We start from the raw sequence: 22,342 nt of genomic DNA, 5'->3' as shown, positions 1-22,342 counted from the left end.
GCATATAGGCCCTGATCTCCACATGAAATGATACCCCTCTTTCTCCTCCACTCTCGCGCCTTTAAGCGCCCATATGCCAGGCAGCGAGGAGGCTGGGAAAGCCCATAATTGATCAGTAAGTCTTTGCTGAAAAAGTGTGACCAGGGTCAGCCCCCCACGAAGCACGCAAGAGTGGCTTAATATACAGATTTATTGGGAAATGTTATGGGAGTTCTGCAGAGCAAACACAGGGATATTTGTTTACAGACATGGACACATTTTTCACCTTGTAGAAATAAGAAAATAAGTACAAATACTGTATTAAAATGTTCAAAAACATATTCCCTTAAAGATTGCTATTTTTTAGTAATGGGGGGGGGTTAGGGGATTAATTCTCATATTTTTCCAATTTATTCATTTTTACGCTTGACTATAAAAATATGTATACAACAGCTTTAAAGTTACTTAAAAATATTATATAAAAATCAAATGTTAAAATCAACTGATATACAATTCTCACAGCAGCAGGTGTCTAATTGATTTGAATGTAATTGCTTTAATTAATTAATTCAAATATCAGTTTTATAGTACCTTTGTGATGTTAAATGGTTTCATTTTGAAAACATTTAATTCATAAAGGAACTCATTTTGAGAAAAGGAGCATAAAGATTTTATAATGCATTCAAGGGACACATAAATGGTTCATTTTGATTCTCTTTTTAACTTACACACTCTCTTGCTCTCTCTTTCACACACACACAGACAGCTCTGGAAATAAAATTTTAAAAAGGGACACAGACATTTCTGTTTCTCTCTTCCACGGGAAGAATTTCAACCGAACCAACTCTTAAGACATGTAGCAGTGGAATGTCTTCTGTCTTAGAAATACAACAGTACCAGTTATGTTACTTATTATAAAATTGCAAAAAGGCATAAGTTTCTCATGCGAAACTGTTTCACAACTTTTGGAGCAGCTAATGTTACTGGAAGACTGTATGTTTTTATTCACAGTGAAGTGGAAAGATTCATTCAGTGCTTTTAGGCCTTAAACGGTCAGACCTGACTGAGAAAAAAAGCAGCTGAATACTGGATCTGTGTGATGAATCTGATCTGTCAGACTGAAAAAAAATGCACCTCGCTTGGTTAAAATGTTTCAAATATTGAGTCAGATAATAAAAACTGTGAAACAATGAAAATACTCATCTGACACTCTTTTACTGTTCTCATTGTTGAGTGTTGTAGTTGCAATTAGTTAGTGAGACATCGAAGGGGTGTACTACGAAGCACGTTCGATATAACCAGGCTTTCTTTGCCTTAGCTGGCTCAACAAAACCTAAACCCCAATCAGAGATAATGGGAATCACTACGGTGGTTATCAACTTTTTTATTAACCCAGGTTTTCTTCATCAGGCTCTGTGCCCATAAAAGGGGGCGTTTGACTCTTCTTCCACACAAAAAGGACCGATCGCATGCCACCTACTTCAGTCAAGAGTAAAAGGTCGTTATAATGGAGAGCTATGAAGAATATAAAACCTATTACAGCAAAAAGCAACATTGCTGCTTCTGCAAAAGAGGAATGCTGGCAGAAAATTGCTGATTGACTCAATGCACTTTCAATGCCTCCCATTTATTTCTGACAGCTGCAAATTGTAGAGCTCTTAAAACTTTAAACTTGATACTCAAGAAGTTTATTTAGGCCTGACACTGTCCCATCACGAAGGAATTGTTGAAATTATTGTAGTTTTTGACCAAATCAAAGTGAAATAAATTTTCCTGAATTAATATTATCTGTGACAAATACCAATAGACTAATCACTTGTCTGATCTGTGTTCAGTTAGCTGCAACACAAGCAGCGTAAAACAGACTTGGCAGCAAATCAAGGCAAAGCATAAACATCATCTCTGTAGTCTGTAGGCTAATTGCTGTGCTTTGATTATTCTTTCTTTTAGTGTATGGATGATGAAGTGTTAATTTTACCTGAAGCAAACAGGAAAAAAGCTTTTTGCTTCACTAACTGAATGCATGTAGGTTCTCGTGGCCAAAAACAAACAATGCGATGTATGCAGTTTGTGCTACTGTAATTGCATGGCTTCTTTCTGTGGCATTAAGTTTCATATTCCCACAGTTGATAATCTTTATCTCAGCGAATATGGTCAGGAAAAAAATTGGGAGACACTTTTTCAGCCAATTTAATTCCCAAACTCTGAACATAACCTCCTCCAGAGCTGGTTAGGTGTGCAGAATGGCGATCTAGCAAGGTTAAAAGGGGATAACCTTTGTGACACTGAAAACTCTGGCTTTAGGCTCAACATACTTCGCTGACCCATTAATCTCGCTTCATAGTATACCCATCCAGTCATCTGAAAAGGAATAGTTTGACATTTTAGGGATTACACTTTATGTTTTCTTGTTGAGAGTTACCTGAGAAGACCAATCCCACTCTCTCGTTTCTGTACAGTAAATATGAAGCTATAGACAGCAGCCGGTTAGCGTAGCTTAGCACAAAGACCGGAAACACAGGGAAACAGCTAGCCTGGAGCCTGGTAATTACCGTGAGGTTGCCAGATAACTTAACCACTTGTAAAACCACACATTTTTATGCTTCATTTTAAGTATGAATTAAACCAAATGTTTTATTAGTGAGCTTTAGAAGATTTTTACCCTTAAGGACAGAGCCAGGCTAGCTGTTTACCCATTTCTTTTGTGCTAAGCTAAACTAACCGACTACTGTCATTACATTCATATTTAACGTACAGCTATGAGAGTGATATCTTTCTTCTCATGTAACTCTCCAAATAAGCATACAGAGTTCCCCAAAATGTCGTTCAACAGAGGTCTCTGGCTGAGGTTGTGTGAAATGACAGTACGGCTAAAATCAGCTCTGATGAGGTGAATCAAAAAGTAAGAGAACTTTCTGTGTAGCAGTTCACAGTGTCAGTTGTTGCAGTAGGAGGCTTCACCTTTCAAGAGCCTCCTGGATTGATTGCTGAGCATTCAGCAGGCTCCGCATCCTATAAACGTCGTCTGAGGGCATTCGTCACATCTCTGTGTCAACACGAAGGTTGGGGGTTTTAGGGGGTTTAGGTTTAGTAGTTTGCTTGTTGGTCACGTTGGTGTCAGAGGGGGGCAGAGATGTGGGATTGTGGATCGCTGGCATAGGTGACAGTGGAGGGTCTGGGGGGCCAGTCGGCGTCATCCTGCAGCTCTAAGGCCACGTGCATGTAGCGCACCCTTGGGGACTTGTTTCTCCGACAGAACAACCAGGAGAGGAAGGATGAGCCCCAGCGGTCATTGGTCACCTGGGAATAGGTACAGTGTGAACATAAACTAGTTAGTGGGCCTGATTATAGATGTTTTTATATTATCTCTGCTCAGTGCACAAGTGAGCCTCAGTTATGTGATCAAAACAGTTAATGTGCTGCACTGCCTATTGTATTGAAATTAAGACCTGTTGGAGCAACTGGTCAGGTATCTGCCCTAGTGAGGATCTGTTGCCCATAAAGAAAATCTAAAATGGTTCAAACATTCTCAGACTCACAGATGGATTCATAAGATGAGTCAGAATTGATCAAATGAATTCTTAATACAAACATCCTGATGAAATGTACTATGTGGTCAATTTAAATTCTGTTCTATTAAATTTAATAATTAATGATCCAGCAGTCACAACATGGTAACAGGTCATTAGAGTTATGAAATATGGATATGATGCAATGAAGCAAGAGAATTAGACAGCTGAGAGTTAAGAATATGCTTTTTCTATTACAAAAACAGACACAAAAGTGAAGTCAAAAGCTTCCTTACCTGAGTTGTGTGAGCAGAGGGGGGCTCTGTGGGGCGATTTACCCCCTGATTGCCTCTGAAAACTAGCCTCCACAAGATGACGTCAAGGATCAAAATCTACGGGGGATTTTAGTGGGAACTAAGAATCATCTGAGCATGAAGATTGGGTTATAGCCACAGACACACACATAGAAATAACTCACATGGAAACTTTCAAAAAATGATTAATTGATTTCATTCATTAGGCGGTGATGCACTTCTGAGCACTGATTGAGTAGGGGGAAAAATCAGAGCATGTAAATCACAGTTTTCTAATTAAAAAAGGAGATCACAGTCACAGAGAGCTAGTAGGGTGTCTCTAAAGCGTACCTCCAGCATGAAAGACACGGCCGCATTCATTGTGACAATGATGACCAGTGTGACGCGCCAGTCATGGGGAACACACACGATCTGAGTGGAGACAGAGCAGCAGGAAGAGCACTGAATGCAAAACCACGCACACACGGCTTTTGCGTCAACTTCATGCAACTTCCCAGCCACGGTTATACCTTTTACTCCTCTGTCAAATGCTCATTTTCTGTTTCTACTGTTCAAATCCAAAGCCAGGACATTAATTATATCTTTCAGAGCGACAATAACATCCTGTTTACCTCCAGAAAGCTGTCGATGGCAGGAACAGGATACAGCATGATGAGGAGGAGAAAGGTGTACAGGCCAAGGCAGGACAGCATGAAAGGCCCTTAGGAGATAAAAAAAAATACAGAAATTCAGTTAAAATGGTTATTGAACTAGCAAGCACATCATACATGAAAGAATAGGGGTTAGATATTATAACTGTATACATTACAAGTGATGAAAAACTGACTTAGAAAACGAATGGATGCATTTTGAAAACTTTTTTTTCATGTCTATAAGAATTACATTTACTTTTCTATCCACTTTGTATCACATTTTCTGTCTAGATTCAAACTAAAAAATAATCTCTTTCCACACACATCACTCATCAACAGCACTAAAAAGTCTCACAGTTCTTGTAGCTAGGCTGTCTGAAGGGCTTTCCCTTGGAGAAAACAATGGCCACGGCCAAATACTGGAAGGAGGAGACGTAGAAGAGGGTTGTGTTCTCGTAGTTCCTGATGTTTTTGTGGTCGTGAGGGGTTGTTAAATTCAGGCTGTGAGAGAGACTGGAGCTGGAAACATTACAGGCACTACAGGAGAAGAAAGGACAGAAGCAGAAAGTTCACACAAACCTCTGAACAGTTCTGAATTCATAAAGCAGAAACCCAGGAAAAATACGACAAAAGTATAAACAATTTAAAACGTCACTTTTTTTGCACTTGTCCTGCTGTTTTTCTTCTTTTTGTCTACTGACCAGCTTATATTGTATATTAATGTAAAATGTTTACTACAAGAATTTGACAAACAAATACAACAAAGTTTTAATTTAAAACAAATGGACAAACAAAAGGTTTTTCTGCCTTTTCACCCTATAAAGTCTATGGTTTCACCTAACATCAGCCAAGCAAACAGAAGACTAACACAACCGCCATATGAACAAAGCAAGATAATCAGACTATGTTCTTAGTTTGCAAAAGTGGATAGCAATCCAAAGGAGTGGTATCAGAGTGAAGTGCACAGTGATCATAATTTGCATTGTTTTATTCACATTCCCTCACAGCAAGAAAGAGGTCAGCAGGGACAAAGCTGCAAAACAGGCCAAAACAAAAGACTGTAGATAGTAGTATTTACAGTCAGGTGCTAATTTCAGACATGTTACTCACTCTGACTGAGGTGTCCATGTCTCATACCAGCTCTGCTGTCGTACTAAGAGGAAAGCCAGGACCTGGAAGACCAGACAGGTGAGGATCTGGGTCAGAACTGAGCAGAGCAGCGGGCCAGAGATCAGACTTGACGGCGGCCGACGCCATACCAGCTCCTTCCACGACGGGTTCAGACTCACTGAAGACAGAAACGATCAGTGAGTTGCTTTCCGGAAGTTACTATTCAAGTTCACAATGTAAGTTATTATATATGATTGGTTATGTCTCAACACCCAAACTCAAATACTGATTAAAAGCATTTTTTGAGCTCCTCTTTATGCAACTCACTTGTAAAGGCAATGATGAGAATGATGGCGATGTCAATGAAGAGGAACTGGAAGTCTCCCAAGTTGCTGAGAATCTACAACATCAGAAATGTCACACCGCAGCAGAGGAATGGATCTACAGTGTCTAATATAAGACTTCAGCTTTAATGTAAATTAATGTGACAGGCAACATATTTCACTGACAGCTGTCACTCACACTTTTCCCAGGAACAAAATGACATCACTTTGTACTTGCTGCCTTTGTTTCACAGCCAACAGACGGAGACCCCCAAATCTTTTTAAACCCCTAACTTGTTTCTACTTGCACCTCACGTCTGTCCTGCTCATCTACCCTCTGTATCTCATGTGGGAACCACAGCACTGTTTGTAACTCAATGGCGCTAAGCTAACCCCACAAGTTAAGAAATGGTGGACCTTAAATAACAGGTCAAAAACACATTGCTTTACAAACAGCTGTCATGAACATTAACATGAATAAATATCATGGAAACATCTAACATATTCAATTCCCAAAGAGGAAAAATAAATTGTCAGACAAAAAAATGTTTTACTCCATTTTAAACATTACCTAGTTTTATTCGAGGTAAATCAAAAACTGATTAACGGCAGTGTATTTACCGAGTAGAGGAGCGTGACACTGAGGTACTGGATGATGCTGTAGAGAGCCATGAACTTGAATACGCAAAATGATGTAATGAGGGCAGCTCGGCCCTCCCTTTGGAAAGTGAGATAAATTTGAGATAATCAGAATTAGAGGGCACAAAATTTTGTGTTTTGCAGGTCAGAAAATGTTTAAAGGGTCAGTTCACAAGTAAAACTACAAATTTAATTCCACAAGAATAAAAAAAATGTCTTCCACTGTCAACTTATTAATTAATTATGATATTGATGAGTGTGATCAACTGTGAGCTGTGACTGTATTATTACTAGAGCTGGCCCGAATGTCATTTTTTGAGCTTCGACGCTTCGATAGTAATTAAGAGCGAATAATCAAATTCACTTTTAATTTGAATTATAGTGACAAAATACTCTTCTTCTACAATCGGCCTAATATAATTAGGCTTATTTAAATGCGTTCATTGTGTTGCTGTTTGTTTCCAGCCTACAGTTTACTGATTAATTTTAAAATGTAGGAAATTTGATTGTTTTGATCTGTAATGAAATTAAGCAGTTGTAAAATTAATAAACACCATAACTTCCACATTACTGCAGTCATCACTCAGCTTAAAGTGCTCCCACGCAGCTGAGGGCTTCATTTAGTTTTCCCTTTGATGTGAACTGGAGCGTTATGTTCACTGCTGTCGGTGGAGGTCAGGCACGCGAAAAAAACCCTCAATAATCGAATCTCATAATTGAAAATTGAATTTGTACCCAACGGTTGAATATTCGAATATTCGGGTCCAGCCCTAATTATTACAGATACAACTGATACAGAGACATTTGAAAACACATGTGAAACAATTGGTAACAAACATTTTGTTATTTTTCCAAAAATATTTAAATTCCATAGGAGTGAGTTGCTACCGGATAAGGTTGGGGACACAGGAGATGTTTGAGGTAGTGGAGGTGAAGGGTGAAGCAACAGAAGCCTCCAGCTCAGACAGAGAGATCCCACTGTGAGCTCTCTTCAAAGCCTAAGACACACAGCGAGAACGTCATTAGCACAAATCGCTTTGCATGCAAATATTATCAATTGATCGAGGTGGAAGGGTTTTAATGTGCCACACTTTTACTTGAGTAATTAAATTTTAGTAGGTCTAGAGTAGGCCTAGATTTACCACAATTAGCTTTTAACTACGTTTGTGGCATTTTTAGTATAAGGATTTAAGCTGTACTCCCTGCACACATTGCTGCTCTGAACTTATTTGCTTTAACAGTGTGCTGTCTATTATATATATATTATATAATCAGACACAGGCATTTAAGCTGGTTTACAAAGGTGGCATCACTCTGGTATGAGAGGGGACAAAGCACAATGTTTGCCTCAAATATACAAATCTGCCTCCTATAGTCAGCAAACTTTTTAATTTAGTAGAAAATAACCTGACATCATAAGAAACAGAGGGCTTCTCTACCTGAGAACACAGATAGAAGATGGTGTGATTTGTGCATATTAAATAAATATAATCCACACTTACTCCACAGTCATTAGCGCCATCACCACACATTCCAACAGTGTAGCTGGAAGGTAAACAATGTGACAATGAATCCATAAAAATAATTTGATCTCCAACAGATGGAAATTAAGCTACAAACAAATGAGAGACTCACTCAATGCTCTGCAGAACTTCCACCAGCTGAGTCTTCTGGTCTGGAGCCATGCGGGCAAACACAGTGGCTCTCAGCACGAGCTGCGGCGCCCCCATGTGGAGAGACAAAGACTTACAGCAAAATCCAAACAGCTTAACGCCAACCTGAACTACACATATTGCTCTGTAAAAAACCTGATGTAAACCTAATAGTGAAATGAATATTGAGATGTTTGTGTGTCCAAAGATGAGCCTGGTACCTTCTGGACAAGTTGAGGGAAGTGCTCAGTGATAACAGCGAAGGCTTTGCCGCTCACAGCGAAGTGATAGCCTTGTTCCTGCTGAGTAACTTGCAGGTCACATACCTCCTCCCCCACGTTTACCTGCACCATCTGAAGCACAGAGGATGAGTCACTAAAAAAACAGAAAACTACTAAACTGTATTATCTTTAATACCGTCCATTTAGTCTTTTTTGCAGACGCCTTGCTATACTCATGACTGACTAATGCATGTAGTAACTGGGCTATTGATGAATGTGTAATTGCAGGTAACAAGTTCTGCATGAATGAATGCCTTAAGGGTCTTTCACACCAATCATGTCCAATCCGCAGTGTTTATTCAGATTGTTCAGACATTTGAGAACAATTCAACTTAAATACTGCAAAGATATGCCTGAACATGGAGGTCTCACACATGTACAAGGCAAACAGTTGAGTGTTTAAGCAGTAGTGAGAACATTATCTCAACCAGCCAACCAGGAACACAAGAGAAGGTAAAATATGGAGCAAAAAAACACAGACAATCATGATAAACTCAAGCTGTTTTTGGAACTGATCTGGGCTTAAAAGTTAGTTATTAAGCATCATAGTCTAATTAGCTAAGCCTAATTTGAGTGAAGTGTAGAACTAAATCTTAAGTGTCAGTCTTAGTGCTGATTTACGACACTTTGCTGTGCCGCAAACAGGATTTTGGATGACGATGTGGCCAAGGACCAATCACTGAATAGATTTCCTTATTTAAGAATATTTGCTGATAAATTCACATTGAACAGTAAAATCCTTAGAGGAGTTTATATTCAACACACGTTTAACATAAAGAATTTTCAAGATAATAATTTATGATATAGGCCTACACATTAATAGCCTAAATGAAAGATAAAAAAGTTTATCTTTTTATGAGCGCCATCAAATGCGCCTACTACTTCTGTATTATGCTATTTGCATGAACTGTGCTTCTGTCGGATTACGGGGGTGTTGTTTGGAAGTCGATGAAACGCGTGACAATGTGTGGAGCTGTAGCCTAAGTGCTATAATTGTTTCCATGACTATTGGGCTTATTGATGGTTGTGATGGGCAAAATCATCAGCATTGCTGCGTTTGCAAATAAACGAAGCGTCATCTCCACCTTCAGTTTAACTGAAAACGCATTACTGTGTAAAGTCAATTGCGAGATGACGTCCCTCACCAACTCGCTGACAAAGATTATGCCTGCGCTGTCCGACCCCGTCTTATTAACTGTGCGTCGACAAATAATTCAGAAAGATGCATGTCTCTGTCTCCACAGTGCCATCACAAGCCCCACTGTCAGCTCCTAACCACTTGAGAGACCTCTCCAGCTGTCTTAAGTAACTGGGAGAGTAAGAGTGATTCTTAGCTTTGAGAAATATGATAACTTGCTTTTAAGTTTAAAAGTTGGAGTAAATTTCATGAATTCTCAGCACACTAAAATGGCACTTTGAGAAGCTTGATAAATACCAGTCCTGGACTCCAGATATCAGAGTCTACCCCTGGTGGATAATGCGTAACAAATATGTCCTACAATGACTTCCTGTGAGTGCATTTGTTTATTTATGCTTATATACACTGATTTATTAATTACTCAGTTTTCTGTCTCACCTGATTGTCCTTAATGGTCTGAGTGGGGTTTTCAGTGTAATGCCATGTGATACTAGCAGGGTGGAAATCCTTCGGGGCACCGCATCAGCTATAATGACCCTCTCTTGCGTACGGACCATCCCACAATCTCGAGCCACTGATATCGCCGTCAACATGTTGTCACCTGACAGAGGATACATAAGATATTAGGTGTCATTGCAATAAAAACATAACACTTAAACAAGTGAAATAAGTCCACAAAGTCAAGTGAACGGATTTACCTGTGACCATCAAAGTGCGGATGTTAGCTTGTCGTAATTCATGCAAAACTCCGGCAGTCTCCTCTTTTATTTTATTCTGCATGATGATTAAACCAAGGAACTCCATGTTGGTTTCTATCAGGTCCCTAAAAGCAACAAACACACATTTATTTGTCACTAATATGTCCAAATTCATATTTCCAGTCACTTTACTGAATCAGATTTCAGAGAGTCAGAGAAGGTAACAGACAATAAAGGACATCATTTTCAGTTTGATATTATTAGACATCTTAAATGTTAATTCTGCAACCCTTCCTTGTCCACTTCTACTTAATGATTTCCTACATTTATCAAAATGATGGTAAACATCCACTACCAGGAACTGTTGCTTTCAATTGGATGGTCATGTGGGATTGTAAATCTAGCAAGATAAAACAGTTCATTAATATTTGTGTGAGTCTCTGATTACAGTTCAACACTGTAACTTAAATTACACCACATCTTGTGCCTGCACTGGTTTATGATAGGTTGAGCTACTGTTGGTGGACAATCTGATATTTTTAATACGTCCTCTATGATGAATTTCTCTCTGCAGGTTGTTCTGCGCGCAAGCAAACAGCTTGCAGTTTCATTCAGATCTTACTGACACTAGATAACTGGAACATTTTCTGTACCAGCACTGCAAATATTTGGACATGCCATTTGATCTCTGTTTGTCTAGTTATCAGTGGAACTAAGTCCTCCAAACGTCAGAATGGGAAGTACAAGCTAAATCAGCAAAGGGCTGATTTTTAACAGAGTTCCAGTGTTTCAGAGTGGGATGTCTGTCTGGGATGTCTTTCCCCCGTCAGAAGCTACATGTACTGTGTACAGTGTTATCAGTGGAGGGGGAATTACCTGCTGAGGCTCTGTACTTTGTGCCAGGAGAGTTTGGACTCAAGCTGTCGATGTGCCAGGGCAATAACCCTGTAGCCCTGTCTGGTGTAGGTCTCCAGAGTGTCTGTGAAACTCTGTGGGACTAAAGAGAAGAGGCATGTCAGTATGGCCTTTTTTTAGATGGGTGCAGTATCTGTTTAACAGACTGAAAGATTTTTTGTTTTTTATTTTGTCAATAACTTTGTGCATCTTCTGGAGCTGCCAGGGAGGAAATACCCTCCCCCCCCACACCCCCCACCCAAAACAGTTCAGAGGAGTGTCTGACCTGTGTGCTGTATGCAGAGGTTGGCCACTACTTCCGGTGCTCCTTTCAAGTAAGCGTCCATGTGTTTTTCCCCCAACTTCCTGACCACTACACTCATTCTCTGCAGGGCCGAGGAGAAAGGGAACTGACGCACAATGCCAATCTCAAAGGACTGAGGAGCAAAAGAAAGTGTTGTATACACAAATCAGTTTTTATTTCATGTTGACTTTACAGGAATAGTCAGACATTTTGGGAAATTTTGTTATTTGCTTTTTTTGCTGAGTGTTAGATGAGACTGTTCTCTTATGTTTGTACGGTAAATAGCTGTCTTTAGTTTAGCTTAGCTTAGCATAAAGACTGCAAACAAGAGGAAACAGCTAGCCTGGCGAACAATAACAAAATCTGCCAACCAGCATCAGGAGTCTTGTCATCACTGTGCAGTTGCCAGTCAATCAGGAGAGACTCCAGGACCAAGAAGAAGTCCAGCATATAACTCCTGTGTTGTTTTTAGACTTTAGTTTTTTGTACAGATATAACAAACAAGATGTACCATGCAAATTAGAGAGCTTTTAGAGGTGTTGGTAGGCAGATTTTTGTTACCTTTAGACAGAGCCAGGCTAGGTGTTTCCCCCGGCTTACAGTCTTTATGCCAAGCCAAGTTAACCGGCAGCTGGCAGTAGATTCACATTGAGAGTGATATCCATCTTCTTAGCTAAGTCACAGCAAGAAAGTGAAAAAGTACTTACTGATAATTCAGACAGTTCCTAGGAGAAAAAAAATTGAATAACATTATAATTTTTAGATCAGGGAGGAAATATATTTCTTTACAGTCATGAACAAATACACTGATCACAAATTAATGAGATGGAGAGTAACTGTACCATGTTCTGATTGCCTTCAAGGATGTTGTGCTTTGGAGGTCGCACAACTGTGGGCATTATGGGATTGTGGAGTGCAGTCTCTTCCTCTGTGGGCTCTTCAAGGACCTAAACAAAAATGAGATCATATTAAGTACACGGCATTACACTAAGCCTGTTGTGACAAAAACATCAACCAGCATCCTCTTGACAGGAAGAGGCATTTTCTACTGTTCAAGCTAGAGTATCCATGGTACCAGACCTTAACCATTTCAGACAGAACTTGCTCTGCCAAGGTGTCAAGCATGGTTCTGCATAATGAACTGACTGGTATCCATCCCAGTTGTGGTGCCACTGATTAAGAATGCAGAGTGTAAACATTGAAAATCTTTGCTTACCCAGCCTGTAGCGCTGAACATCTTCAGATCTAAGGGGTCTCCAGAGAGTTCGCCCTCTATCTTGGTCAACGAGTGGCAGGTAGCCATGCAGGACACAAACGCAGTGTTCACCAGACGTTCTTTGGCTGCATCTGACTCTGGAGGAGAAAAGCTGTAATAGAGAGGGAGGATCTCACTCAGCAACTGACCTGTTTATGACCACGAAAGGAGAAAATGGCATACAGTGTTAAGTGGCTGCTGCTGAATTAAACAGAATCTCATATATGTACTACGAGTGAGATAAGAATAGAAAATAATGTGGAAATTGTTAATGACAACTCCACAGAAAAACATCTTTTACTGGTTTAAGGTAAACAAAGTTCTACCAATATTGCAATAAAGCAGTTCTGCTCAGTGATTTGCCACAACAGACTAAGAGAAATGTTTAGGAAGACCTATAGAATGCAATATATATATATATGACATATATGTCATATACATACATACACACACACACACACACACACACATACATACAGTATATATAAAAACTGTGTTTTCAGTGGTGTATAAAGATCTTACATAATGAACTGTAATGTTTTTATTATCTATCTACATACACCGCGGGTCCCCTTACATGGAAGTCACCATGCTGCAGAGTATGTTTCATCACTACATTGAATGCGTCCGAAGAAGTAGTAGTAGTAGTAGTCTGGTTTGTTGAAAGTAATAAGAGAAGGGAAATTTGGACAAATGGAGGAGCATATCATTTAGCACTAGAGCCGACAGAGCGTATCAGCCACGGTAGTTTCTCATAGGTGTTTGCAAAGGGAGGGGTTAGCAGTGACTATGTTGTTGGTTGCAATTTGCAATCCTCACCACTAGATGCCACTAAAACTTACACACCGAACCTTTAAAGAGATTGACAATGGTATAAACAAAATGGTGAAATCCCTGACAGTTGACATAGGTATTTTGTCCCAGAGTATATTATATATTGTCACATTGGCCTACCATAAGTCTTGATTGCTTTGGTCAAGTAGTCTTAAAAATGAAGAATGCAGTATATCAAATCCAAAAGATGGATTATGATAATTTAAGCACTCTGTACAACAAGATTTTGCTACAGTGACATCAGACAACAAATCCAAATATTACCTGCCATCTTCAACTCTCTGAATACCCCACAGGTCCAAACCATCCTCAGTCAGAGTACCAGTCTGAAGGGGGAGGGGAATATGGTTAACAATGCACATAAAGGTGCCTGTCCCAGGACATATTATCACACTCACAATTCACAGAAGTCCAGAAATTTTGTCCCATTTAATGACCGACTCTTGGCCTCTCTTCTTAATCTATACCAGTGTTCAGGAGAGTCCTAACCGGTTTATTAAACAACATGCACACACACTCTCTGAGAAGTATAGAAATATCACTAACTTTGCTAATTATCATCATGTCAGTTTTAGAAAATGTCAATAACAAGACGAAATACTCACATTTGAGCAGGAATTAGTGACTTTTTGGTATTTTTGCTTAAAAAATGACTTTTTATACCAATTGATTGATTACCAATCATTCTGGCTCTACTTTGTTTGCTCTTTCTGCACTAACAGTATCAATCCCATCTCAAAGTCTCAGTAAGCTTGTACAATTGTATTGCTTTGAGTAATTAATTATATCAATACTATACTTTAAAAGCCTGATGCTTCATGTTATGGCCAAATGGCATCATTGTGCAATTACAGCATTGCCTCGAGGCATCATGATTCATTTAAATGTATGGTTCCTTGTACTTGACCTGGAAGTGTATTTGTATGCTTCATAACTAGCTTTCATGTTTTCTGAGTCAGGAGTTTGTTCAGTCTAAGTCAAGCAGGGTTCCTAGATATGATCCTGATCCTAAACTGCGTTTCCTGAAAATAAACTAAATCACATTGCAAGAACTGACAGCTGGTGTTTAGACTACCTTGTCAAAGCAAACCAGGTTAAGTTGACCACACATGTTGATCCTCTGAGGACTGATGCAAAAGATGCCGACACGCTTCAGACGCCGCTGTGCATACACGATACCAGTAGTCATGGCTGCCGGCAATGCCGGGGGCACAGTAATGGTGACAATGTCCAGAGATTCAGTTATGATGGTTTTAGCTGGAACCTGGATGAGATCAAGAAGGAACAATCAACACCTGAAATGCAGCAGAGTGCTGTGGCTATGATTTAAAGAAGGATTTCTTTTGGATGATAGAATCTCTTTGAGAAACAGCCACTGCAGCCTTAGTACATAAATTAAACTATAAGCGCAGTGATACCTTGTTCATGATACTGAGGACTATGGTGTAGATGAAGCCGATCCCTGCCACCCCCACCAGACACAACAAGAACAGGTAAGCATCACGGTACAGCTTGAAGTCTATGGGTTTAGGATAGAGGATAGAGCGCACAAGTTGGCCTTTTTCTGTACTGAAGCCTGTTGGAATACATAAGTAATGACATTTGATTATTTTCATTTTCTCGTGATTACTTATGTACAAACCCTTTCTTTTCAACATCAAGGCCGCATGCTGTTATCCCACTGTGTTCTTCATCCGTCTCACCTGTTCTGACCACAACAGCCTTCACTAGTTCACCAGTGTAGAAGCGGGTCTGGATGACATGGGTACCACAAAATAAGGTGTGCCTCTTGTGCTCCTCCATGTCGTAGCTCCTGGCTGCCTCCTCCCCGGAACAAGGCAGACTTGTCTTGGTAACTGGCACGCTCTCTCCTGAAGATGGACGCAGAATTACAGACATCTGATAAACATCACACCTCAGACAGAACAACAGCTGCAGTGTTGTGGTATAAGTGCTATTGAAATAATTAACAAACCAAAATATTGCAAAATATAGCACCAAACAGATAAGTTGCCATGAATATTCATTAAACTTACATACATCTACTTTTTAAACTGCTGCACAGCATTGCACCAGTTAAATGTTGAAAAATGCTTTGTTCATATGTTTTGGTTTAATTCTGTGAGATTTCATATTACCATATTAGTGTTATTAGGATGGTTTATATTTGGATAGCGATTAGAGAAAGATATTTAATAACATAGTTAACTGTGTTGGATTATTAATTGTGACGGATATTCATTATTAATAGTAGTAGTAGCAGGGTGATACCAGTGATGGGCATAATACAATCATAGTACAATCAGTGCAGCATAAAACATTGCTCTTAATGTAAATCACTTTTGTCATGATGTGCACTGTGTACGATTGAAAATATTTATACAATAATTATATACAATATCTAAATAAGACAGTTCAGTTTGAAAATTAATTCTTGTACTTATAAATTGTAGTTTGACAAAAACAAAAATCTTAACTCAAGGTCCATTTACTAGATTTTCCCAGAGCGTTCGACCCAAAACCTCCATGAAAACTGAAAAACCTCCATCCGATGATGAAGACTTTGAGATGCAGTGAAAAGGGTTAAAAGAAAATTTGTGAAAGTAATAAAATCAGGAGGTAGGCCCCGGCATGTGGAAATAAGACCTGTCAGCATGCTCTCATTTACGATGCAGGTCCCATGGATGAGCACAGCGTCGCAGGGCATGATCATCCCGTTGGCTGGAATAATGATGACATCACCGGGCACAAGCTCTGTTGACATGGCCTGTTCAATATCTAGGAGCGACAATAAGCAAGAGAACAGCGAAAATGACATCACACTCTCTCTGCAGGGAATCATGAGGATGCTATTAGAGATGAATAATGTGATTCCTGTTTATGGAATAATAAGTTCATGGCTACACAAAAGGTGATACTAAATATAAACACTGTAAGTCTTGTTTTCACTAATGTTGTTTGTAACTCTGTATTATAGTCAGAAAGTAGAACATGCCTTTATTTTCTCTGCACACTGAAACACGGAGCACGCTGTGTGCTGCCACCATATCATGTAGCATCACATATTGCTGGAAAAGGAGAGACACTGTATCAATGAGCTTTTCATAAATACTTCTAGAAAACACACACATGGACAAGATGCTGAGTACAGACTTTTCTGGAAAGATTATTATGGCATTAGATTATTAAGGGCATTTCCATACAAACCTCCTTCTCCTTTCAAAGTTCCAAAAATATTTCAGTTGGCTTCACATTTTTTCCTAGGATCCGACATGACTCACCTTTTTTATGGTATACAGTGAGGTAGCTATTGAAATGACGGACATGAAAACTATGGCTGTAGCATAATAATAATAGTCCTCAGCACTCCACAGGATAACACTGAAGAGCTGGAAGATGTAGAAGGGATTCAAGACCTGATGGAGGAAGAGAAAGAAACATGTGTACATAAAAGACAGCAGTGTTGATATACTGTATATTGGCATTCTACAAGAAGAGGTGCCAGACGTGATATTACGCAAAGAGATCTAAACTCACTTCCTTTATGAGGAGCTTGAATGGAGAGGGCACTCTTACAGCAATCTCATTCTCCCCGAAAAACAACATCCTGGTAAAAAAAAATAAACGTGAATATGATCACATAGGTGAAGCAATGCTTCCTCCATGGTTAACAGTAAAAAAAATTTAAACTTTTTTTAAATAAGTAACTGAGATATCGGTTGGAAAACATGACGTGTGTGTACCTGTAGCCCTGCAGTGTTTTAGAAAGTCCAGCACTGTGGTCAGAGTGGATGCTTGCACAGCTCAGCTTCACATCCTCCAAGCCTCTAGAAAAGTCACACACATTAATTTCTACTGTAGTTGCACAGATATACACAGATACATATGTGTATGATGCACACCGTGCCAGAAATGTAGTTTATTTAGCAATAGAATATTTCTGGAACACAAGACTAACAGCAGGTTGTTTTACAGTGGGATGTACTTACTTATACAATTCAAAGTTCTGCGTCTCATCATTCCAGTAGTATTTAGTGCTGTGGTGGGTGAAGTAGTGGATCTAAGAGGGGGGACGCAGACGGGAAAGAGGAGATCAGACATCGAGCTTTACCGATAAACCAGCCAATTGCTGATCCAGACTCCAAACGTAAATTCCTGGAATCTGGAAAAAAAAATCTGGAATAAGCTTCAGATGAGCAACACATTATGAAAAAAAGCACCTGAGTATGTTGCCTGTGGGAAAATTTCTCATGATGATCCTCGTGCGCAGCACTGATGCATTGGTCTCCGTCTCCATTTGGCAGCTGAGCCGTAGACTGCAGATCAAGACTGTCGAAGGGTTTCTTCCCTGGGGCCAACATCACATGCACTTTGGCTCGAAACCACTGCCTGAACTCATCCTGTGGTAACAACGCAAAGAGTTCCATTTTCCCTGAGGCTACAATGAATTTATCATTTGTGGCGCAATACAGTATGTGTGCCAAAGAATGTAACAAGTGGCAGGATAATTTGTAAGTGAACTCAAACTTCTGTGAAAGAAGAAACAGATTCACATACATGTCCTGATGAGTGTGAGTGCTCCGAAATACAGATACAGTAAATCTATTTTGAATTATTTTTGTTTGTTTGTTTGTTTTAGCAGGGGAACACAGATATTGCTTCTGAATTTACATGGGTCTATTGCAACATATAGGCAGTTTCCTTGTATTAATACAACATACTACAGAAGAAAATTCTATAAAACTCAAGCAAATCAAGTAAAAGGTGTGTAAAAGGAAGGCAAGGTCTGCCGTTTTCCTACCGTGGTCCTGAGCAGCAGTGTGCGTGCGTCCCTCAGCGAGGTGTGTGTGCAGGTGCCCTTGACGCCCCATTCAGGCAGCCAGTAGAGCAGCAGCAGCAGGAGACCCCCGGAGCACACAGCACCCACACCCACCAGGATCATCTTCCACAGACAGGGCTGGTACCCCCACACCTCCTGCACAGGCAGACACTCTTTTTAACACACTGACAGGCAGGGCAAATACACTGCTCTGTGGCTTGTAGCAGAGACACCTGGTAACATACAGTATATCAACTGGGTCCAAAATGTAAGAATGACAATATATATGTTTGGAGGTTGTCTAATTGTAGTGATGTGCGGATATTTCTGATACCAACGTTTCCCATTGTAGGATCAATACTGATATAAAAGGTCTGATATCTAAACTCAGTAATTTGGAGTGAGTGTGTGTTTTATCATAAGTATCTTACTGTCACCAGGATGGTATAATTATACTCTGTTGAAAGGAACTACTTCTCCTTCTGCCTGTCAAAGAAATGCTTGCGCTACACAGAGCTTCTCTGAAGTGAGCCTCTGCAGCCCTTTACATTTCCCACGATTGAATACTGACTAAGGCTGACTGTAAAAGCAGTCAGGTCTGGCTGTATTTTAGCTGTGAAGGTAATAATGACATTGTGGGTGATGTGTGTGCAAAGACAGTGAAATACTTTGGCAACACCGCAAACTTCACTAAACATCTGAGATTAAGTCAAAATAATATAATGATCTTGAGAATTATTAGGTATTATTTTGAATTGGTGAGCCTACAGCCTCTTTATTTCCCTCATACAGAAAGAAGGGGGGGGGGGGGGGGTATGATATGAGGAAAGCTTAATAAAGATGGGAAATGATATTTACCATCTCATCCTCCAGTCCCTGGTTCACAATCTTCCCCTCTCTCATCTTCACTCTGTCAGAAGTGCAACAACTACAAGGAAAAGGAAAGGTCACTTTATTATGTTTGCAAAAGGTGCTTTACTTACAGACATTTCTTATCATAGAAGTCTTCGACGAGTTCTCACTTTTGTGACTTCTGAAGCAAAACCAGCTCAAACAGGCAAAGGGAGTGAATAAGTTATTCATTCTCTAATATACATTCCTCACTGGAGATGAACAGATTCTGTGTTTGTATGGCGTTAGAAACACAATTGGGATAACACAAATTCATAATCTGCAAATCTGCATATAGCAGGGGAAATACCCTACCTAAGTAGTAAGCTTTCTAAAGAAGAGAAAGATCTCTCTTGCAAGTAACAACCTGACTGAACCGCAACACCTACCTGCCTCATGGCAGCCACATAAAAAGACACTGTGCTCAAAGCAAAAGTGATAAACTGAAGAAAACAGCTACCATTACTAAGGTTTCTCCTTATCATTCTTGATTTTGTTGATGGAGACTGAACTACTGGTCGACTGCCTCATTTTGGCTTGATTGCAGATGGATTCCTTTCATTATTTCAAAAACGCTGAAATAAAATCTCTCAGTGAATTCACTGTTTTTATTTCCTTTGAACGACAACTTTACTGTGGTGTCACTGGATGTATTAAGACATGCATTAACAAGTCCCATCTGTTGGACTGCACCCACCTGAGTCTCAGGGCACACTAACCTGTCAGGTTACTCACAACTCTATTGATAACTTTATTGACATTAAGCTGTGCAATGTGTTAAAATGAATTGTGTTTTGTAGTGTTGTGTTATGGTCTTAAGCAACGACCCAGTGCAGGACGGGCTGCAAGACATGGAAACTTTGAACCATGCACACATGTTTATGTTCAATAACAGTCACACCTATTGTAATGTTTGACTCTTAGTCTATCTGACCTGACCTCTCATCATCACAGCACTATGACACTTCATCCAAGGAAAGAAACATTACTTAGACACAGACAGAAAACAAATAGTTGTAGATTAGCTACAAATGTCAGATCTGTAGTTTCAACAGCTGAACTAGAGATGTTTGTATATGCTTTTAATTCATCTCGCATTGACTACTGTTATGCATTATTCTCATCTCCTAGCATGTCTGTGCTTGACGGCCTGCAGGTAATCTAAAATGCTGCCGCAAAAATCTCTCTAGGACAAACACACTGTCTCACATTACCCCTAATACCCCTACTAAGATCCCTTCAGTGGCTCCCTATTGCATATTGGATCCACTTCATAATCTTAATCATAATTTCAGAGCACTGCAGTCAGGCCCCTGCATATTTGATGTTTGGCTCAACAACTATGCCTTTGCTGATCAATTCGGACCTGCACCCTGATTCTGTGAATTCTTTAAAAAGGCAGCTGAACACACACCTGTTTAGACAGGTGTATGGGTAACCTGTATGCACCATGTCTGCACTTTATGTATTTATCGTTTCTTGGTACATATGTATTTATTTTGCAGTTTTAACCACTTGCTGTGCAATAATTATGTATTGTTATGAAGTACTTTTTTTTGCTCACTTCTTCATGTTGCTCTGGTCATCATTTTATCTTATTTTATCTTTTTTATATTCTTTGTGTTTTTATTTTGTAAATGTAGCTGCAAAGCACTTTATGACTCTGTGAAAATAGCTAAACAAAAGTTTACTTAAATAAAGAACTGTTTGCAAGTACTCACTGCATCTCTTATGACAAATACAACAACACAACACAAAAGCTGAACTTTTTGTCCATCATACTAAAACTATGAAACCTTCCCAACACCTCATATCACCATGAACACCACCCAAACCCTCATGAAGGCTGGTGGTGGCTGCATCATGCTGTGTGATACTTCTCTGCAGCAGGTTGTGGACGGCTTGAGGAGGTAATTCAAGTCAAATAATAAGAATAAAGAGAAATCCTGCTTGAAACCCTACTGCACTCCGCAAGTGAACCGGGACTTGGGCTGAGATTTATTTTCCAGCAGGACAAAGACCCCAAACATAAAACCAAAGCTACACAGGACTGGCTTCAAAACAACTATGTTAAAGTCCTCGGCCGCCAAAGTCGAGTCCAGATTTCAATCCAGTCCGGAATTTGTGGCAGGAATTAAAATGTTCTGCGCAAGCAGGGTCCCCTATGCAACCTAAAAAACTTTATACACAAGGCGTGTACGGAACAAGAACTGGGGGGACAGATTCCAGATGTGCAAACCTATCAACATAGACTCAACTTCATGACTGTAGCTGATGCAAAAGGTGCCTCCACTAAACACCGACTTTAGGGAGCGAGCACTTGTATGCAAACAATAGTTTATGTTTATTGTACTTAAATTACCTTTGTAGAGATTTCAAATTGACCGGCAAGTGTCAACAAATTCTAATTATCCCACCGCAATTCAATTGTAAAACAAACTTGACTTTTTAACAGCCTCCTGATGGCTGTAGCGGCAACATAACCAGACGTGTCCCATCAGAGTGGAAAACATTCCACAAGGTTGCAACACTGAATCTTTCAGCACAAAATAGCACATTTTCAGTCTCGGTTTGTATCATTTCTTACAAGTCACACAACCATTTCGAAAGTTCCTGCTGAGCAGTGATGACGCGTATAAACACCGTGTAAATAAGCACACTCAAGACTTACCGATGCCCCTTCCCTTCTCTGTCAATACATCAGACGTTGCATAGTCAAGAGGAGTCAACCGTTAAAGAAAACTGTTAAACTGTTGCATCAAATTCTGCTCGGATCCCCTGTGCAGCCTTGTAACACCGTGGATCAAACATGTGTCTGCAGACACGCGTCGATAGGAGTTCACGCTGCGCGGTGACCGGACCGTCCCAAACCGGTCCATTCAGAAGGAAGTGGGGAAAACAGGATGTGAGGTCATTAGAGGACACCGTGTTGGGGCTGAATGGCTGAAAGTTGGAACACATCGGAAAAGCAGTCATCCTGCAGACAACCGTTGAGACTGTTGGTCAGGTTTAAGATCCATGCAGTAATATAGCGCTTAAATAGCGGTCCACTGGTTGCAGGACGTTTAGC

General features: G+C 39.9%; 1 protein-coding gene across 1 annotated transcript; it reads right to left on the bottom strand.

Moving 5' to 3' along the window:
* Positions 1-172: 172 nt before the first annotated feature.
* LOC119902299 (probable cation-transporting ATPase 13A3) lies at positions 173-22,165 on the bottom strand. Its single transcript, XM_038718396.1, is given in 34 exon segments — positions 173-3,279; positions 3,785-3,880; positions 4,133-4,213; positions 4,414-4,502; positions 4,790-4,971; positions 5,545-5,722; positions 5,872-5,944; positions 6,489-6,585; positions 7,395-7,504; positions 8,009-8,051; positions 8,142-8,221; positions 8,380-8,511; positions 10,016-10,092; positions 10,095-10,178; positions 10,276-10,400; positions 11,152-11,272; positions 11,456-11,606; positions 12,181-12,198; positions 12,316-12,420; positions 12,690-12,840; positions 13,827-13,888; positions 14,638-14,826; positions 14,981-15,138; positions 15,266-15,433; positions 16,209-16,340; positions 16,558-16,630; positions 16,844-16,978; positions 17,100-17,169; positions 17,306-17,389; positions 17,552-17,622; positions 17,783-17,962; positions 18,364-18,537; positions 19,240-19,309; positions 21,944-22,165. Coding segments are annotated over 33 exon segments (3,717 nt in total). The 5' UTR covers positions 19,285-19,309; positions 21,944-22,165; the 3' UTR covers positions 173-3,096.
* Positions 22,166-22,342: the final 177 nt, after the last annotated feature.

Source organism: Micropterus salmoides, unplaced genomic scaffold (genome assembly GCF_014851395.1).
Source record: "Micropterus salmoides isolate LMB-PRFRI ecotype aquatic unplaced genomic scaffold, ASM1485139v1 Ms_hic_scaffold_14, whole genome shotgun sequence".
Classification (NCBI taxonomy): Eukaryota; Metazoa; Chordata; class Actinopteri; order Centrarchiformes; family Centrarchidae; genus Micropterus; species Micropterus salmoides.
This window is presented reverse-complemented; position numbering and strand designations above follow the sequence as displayed.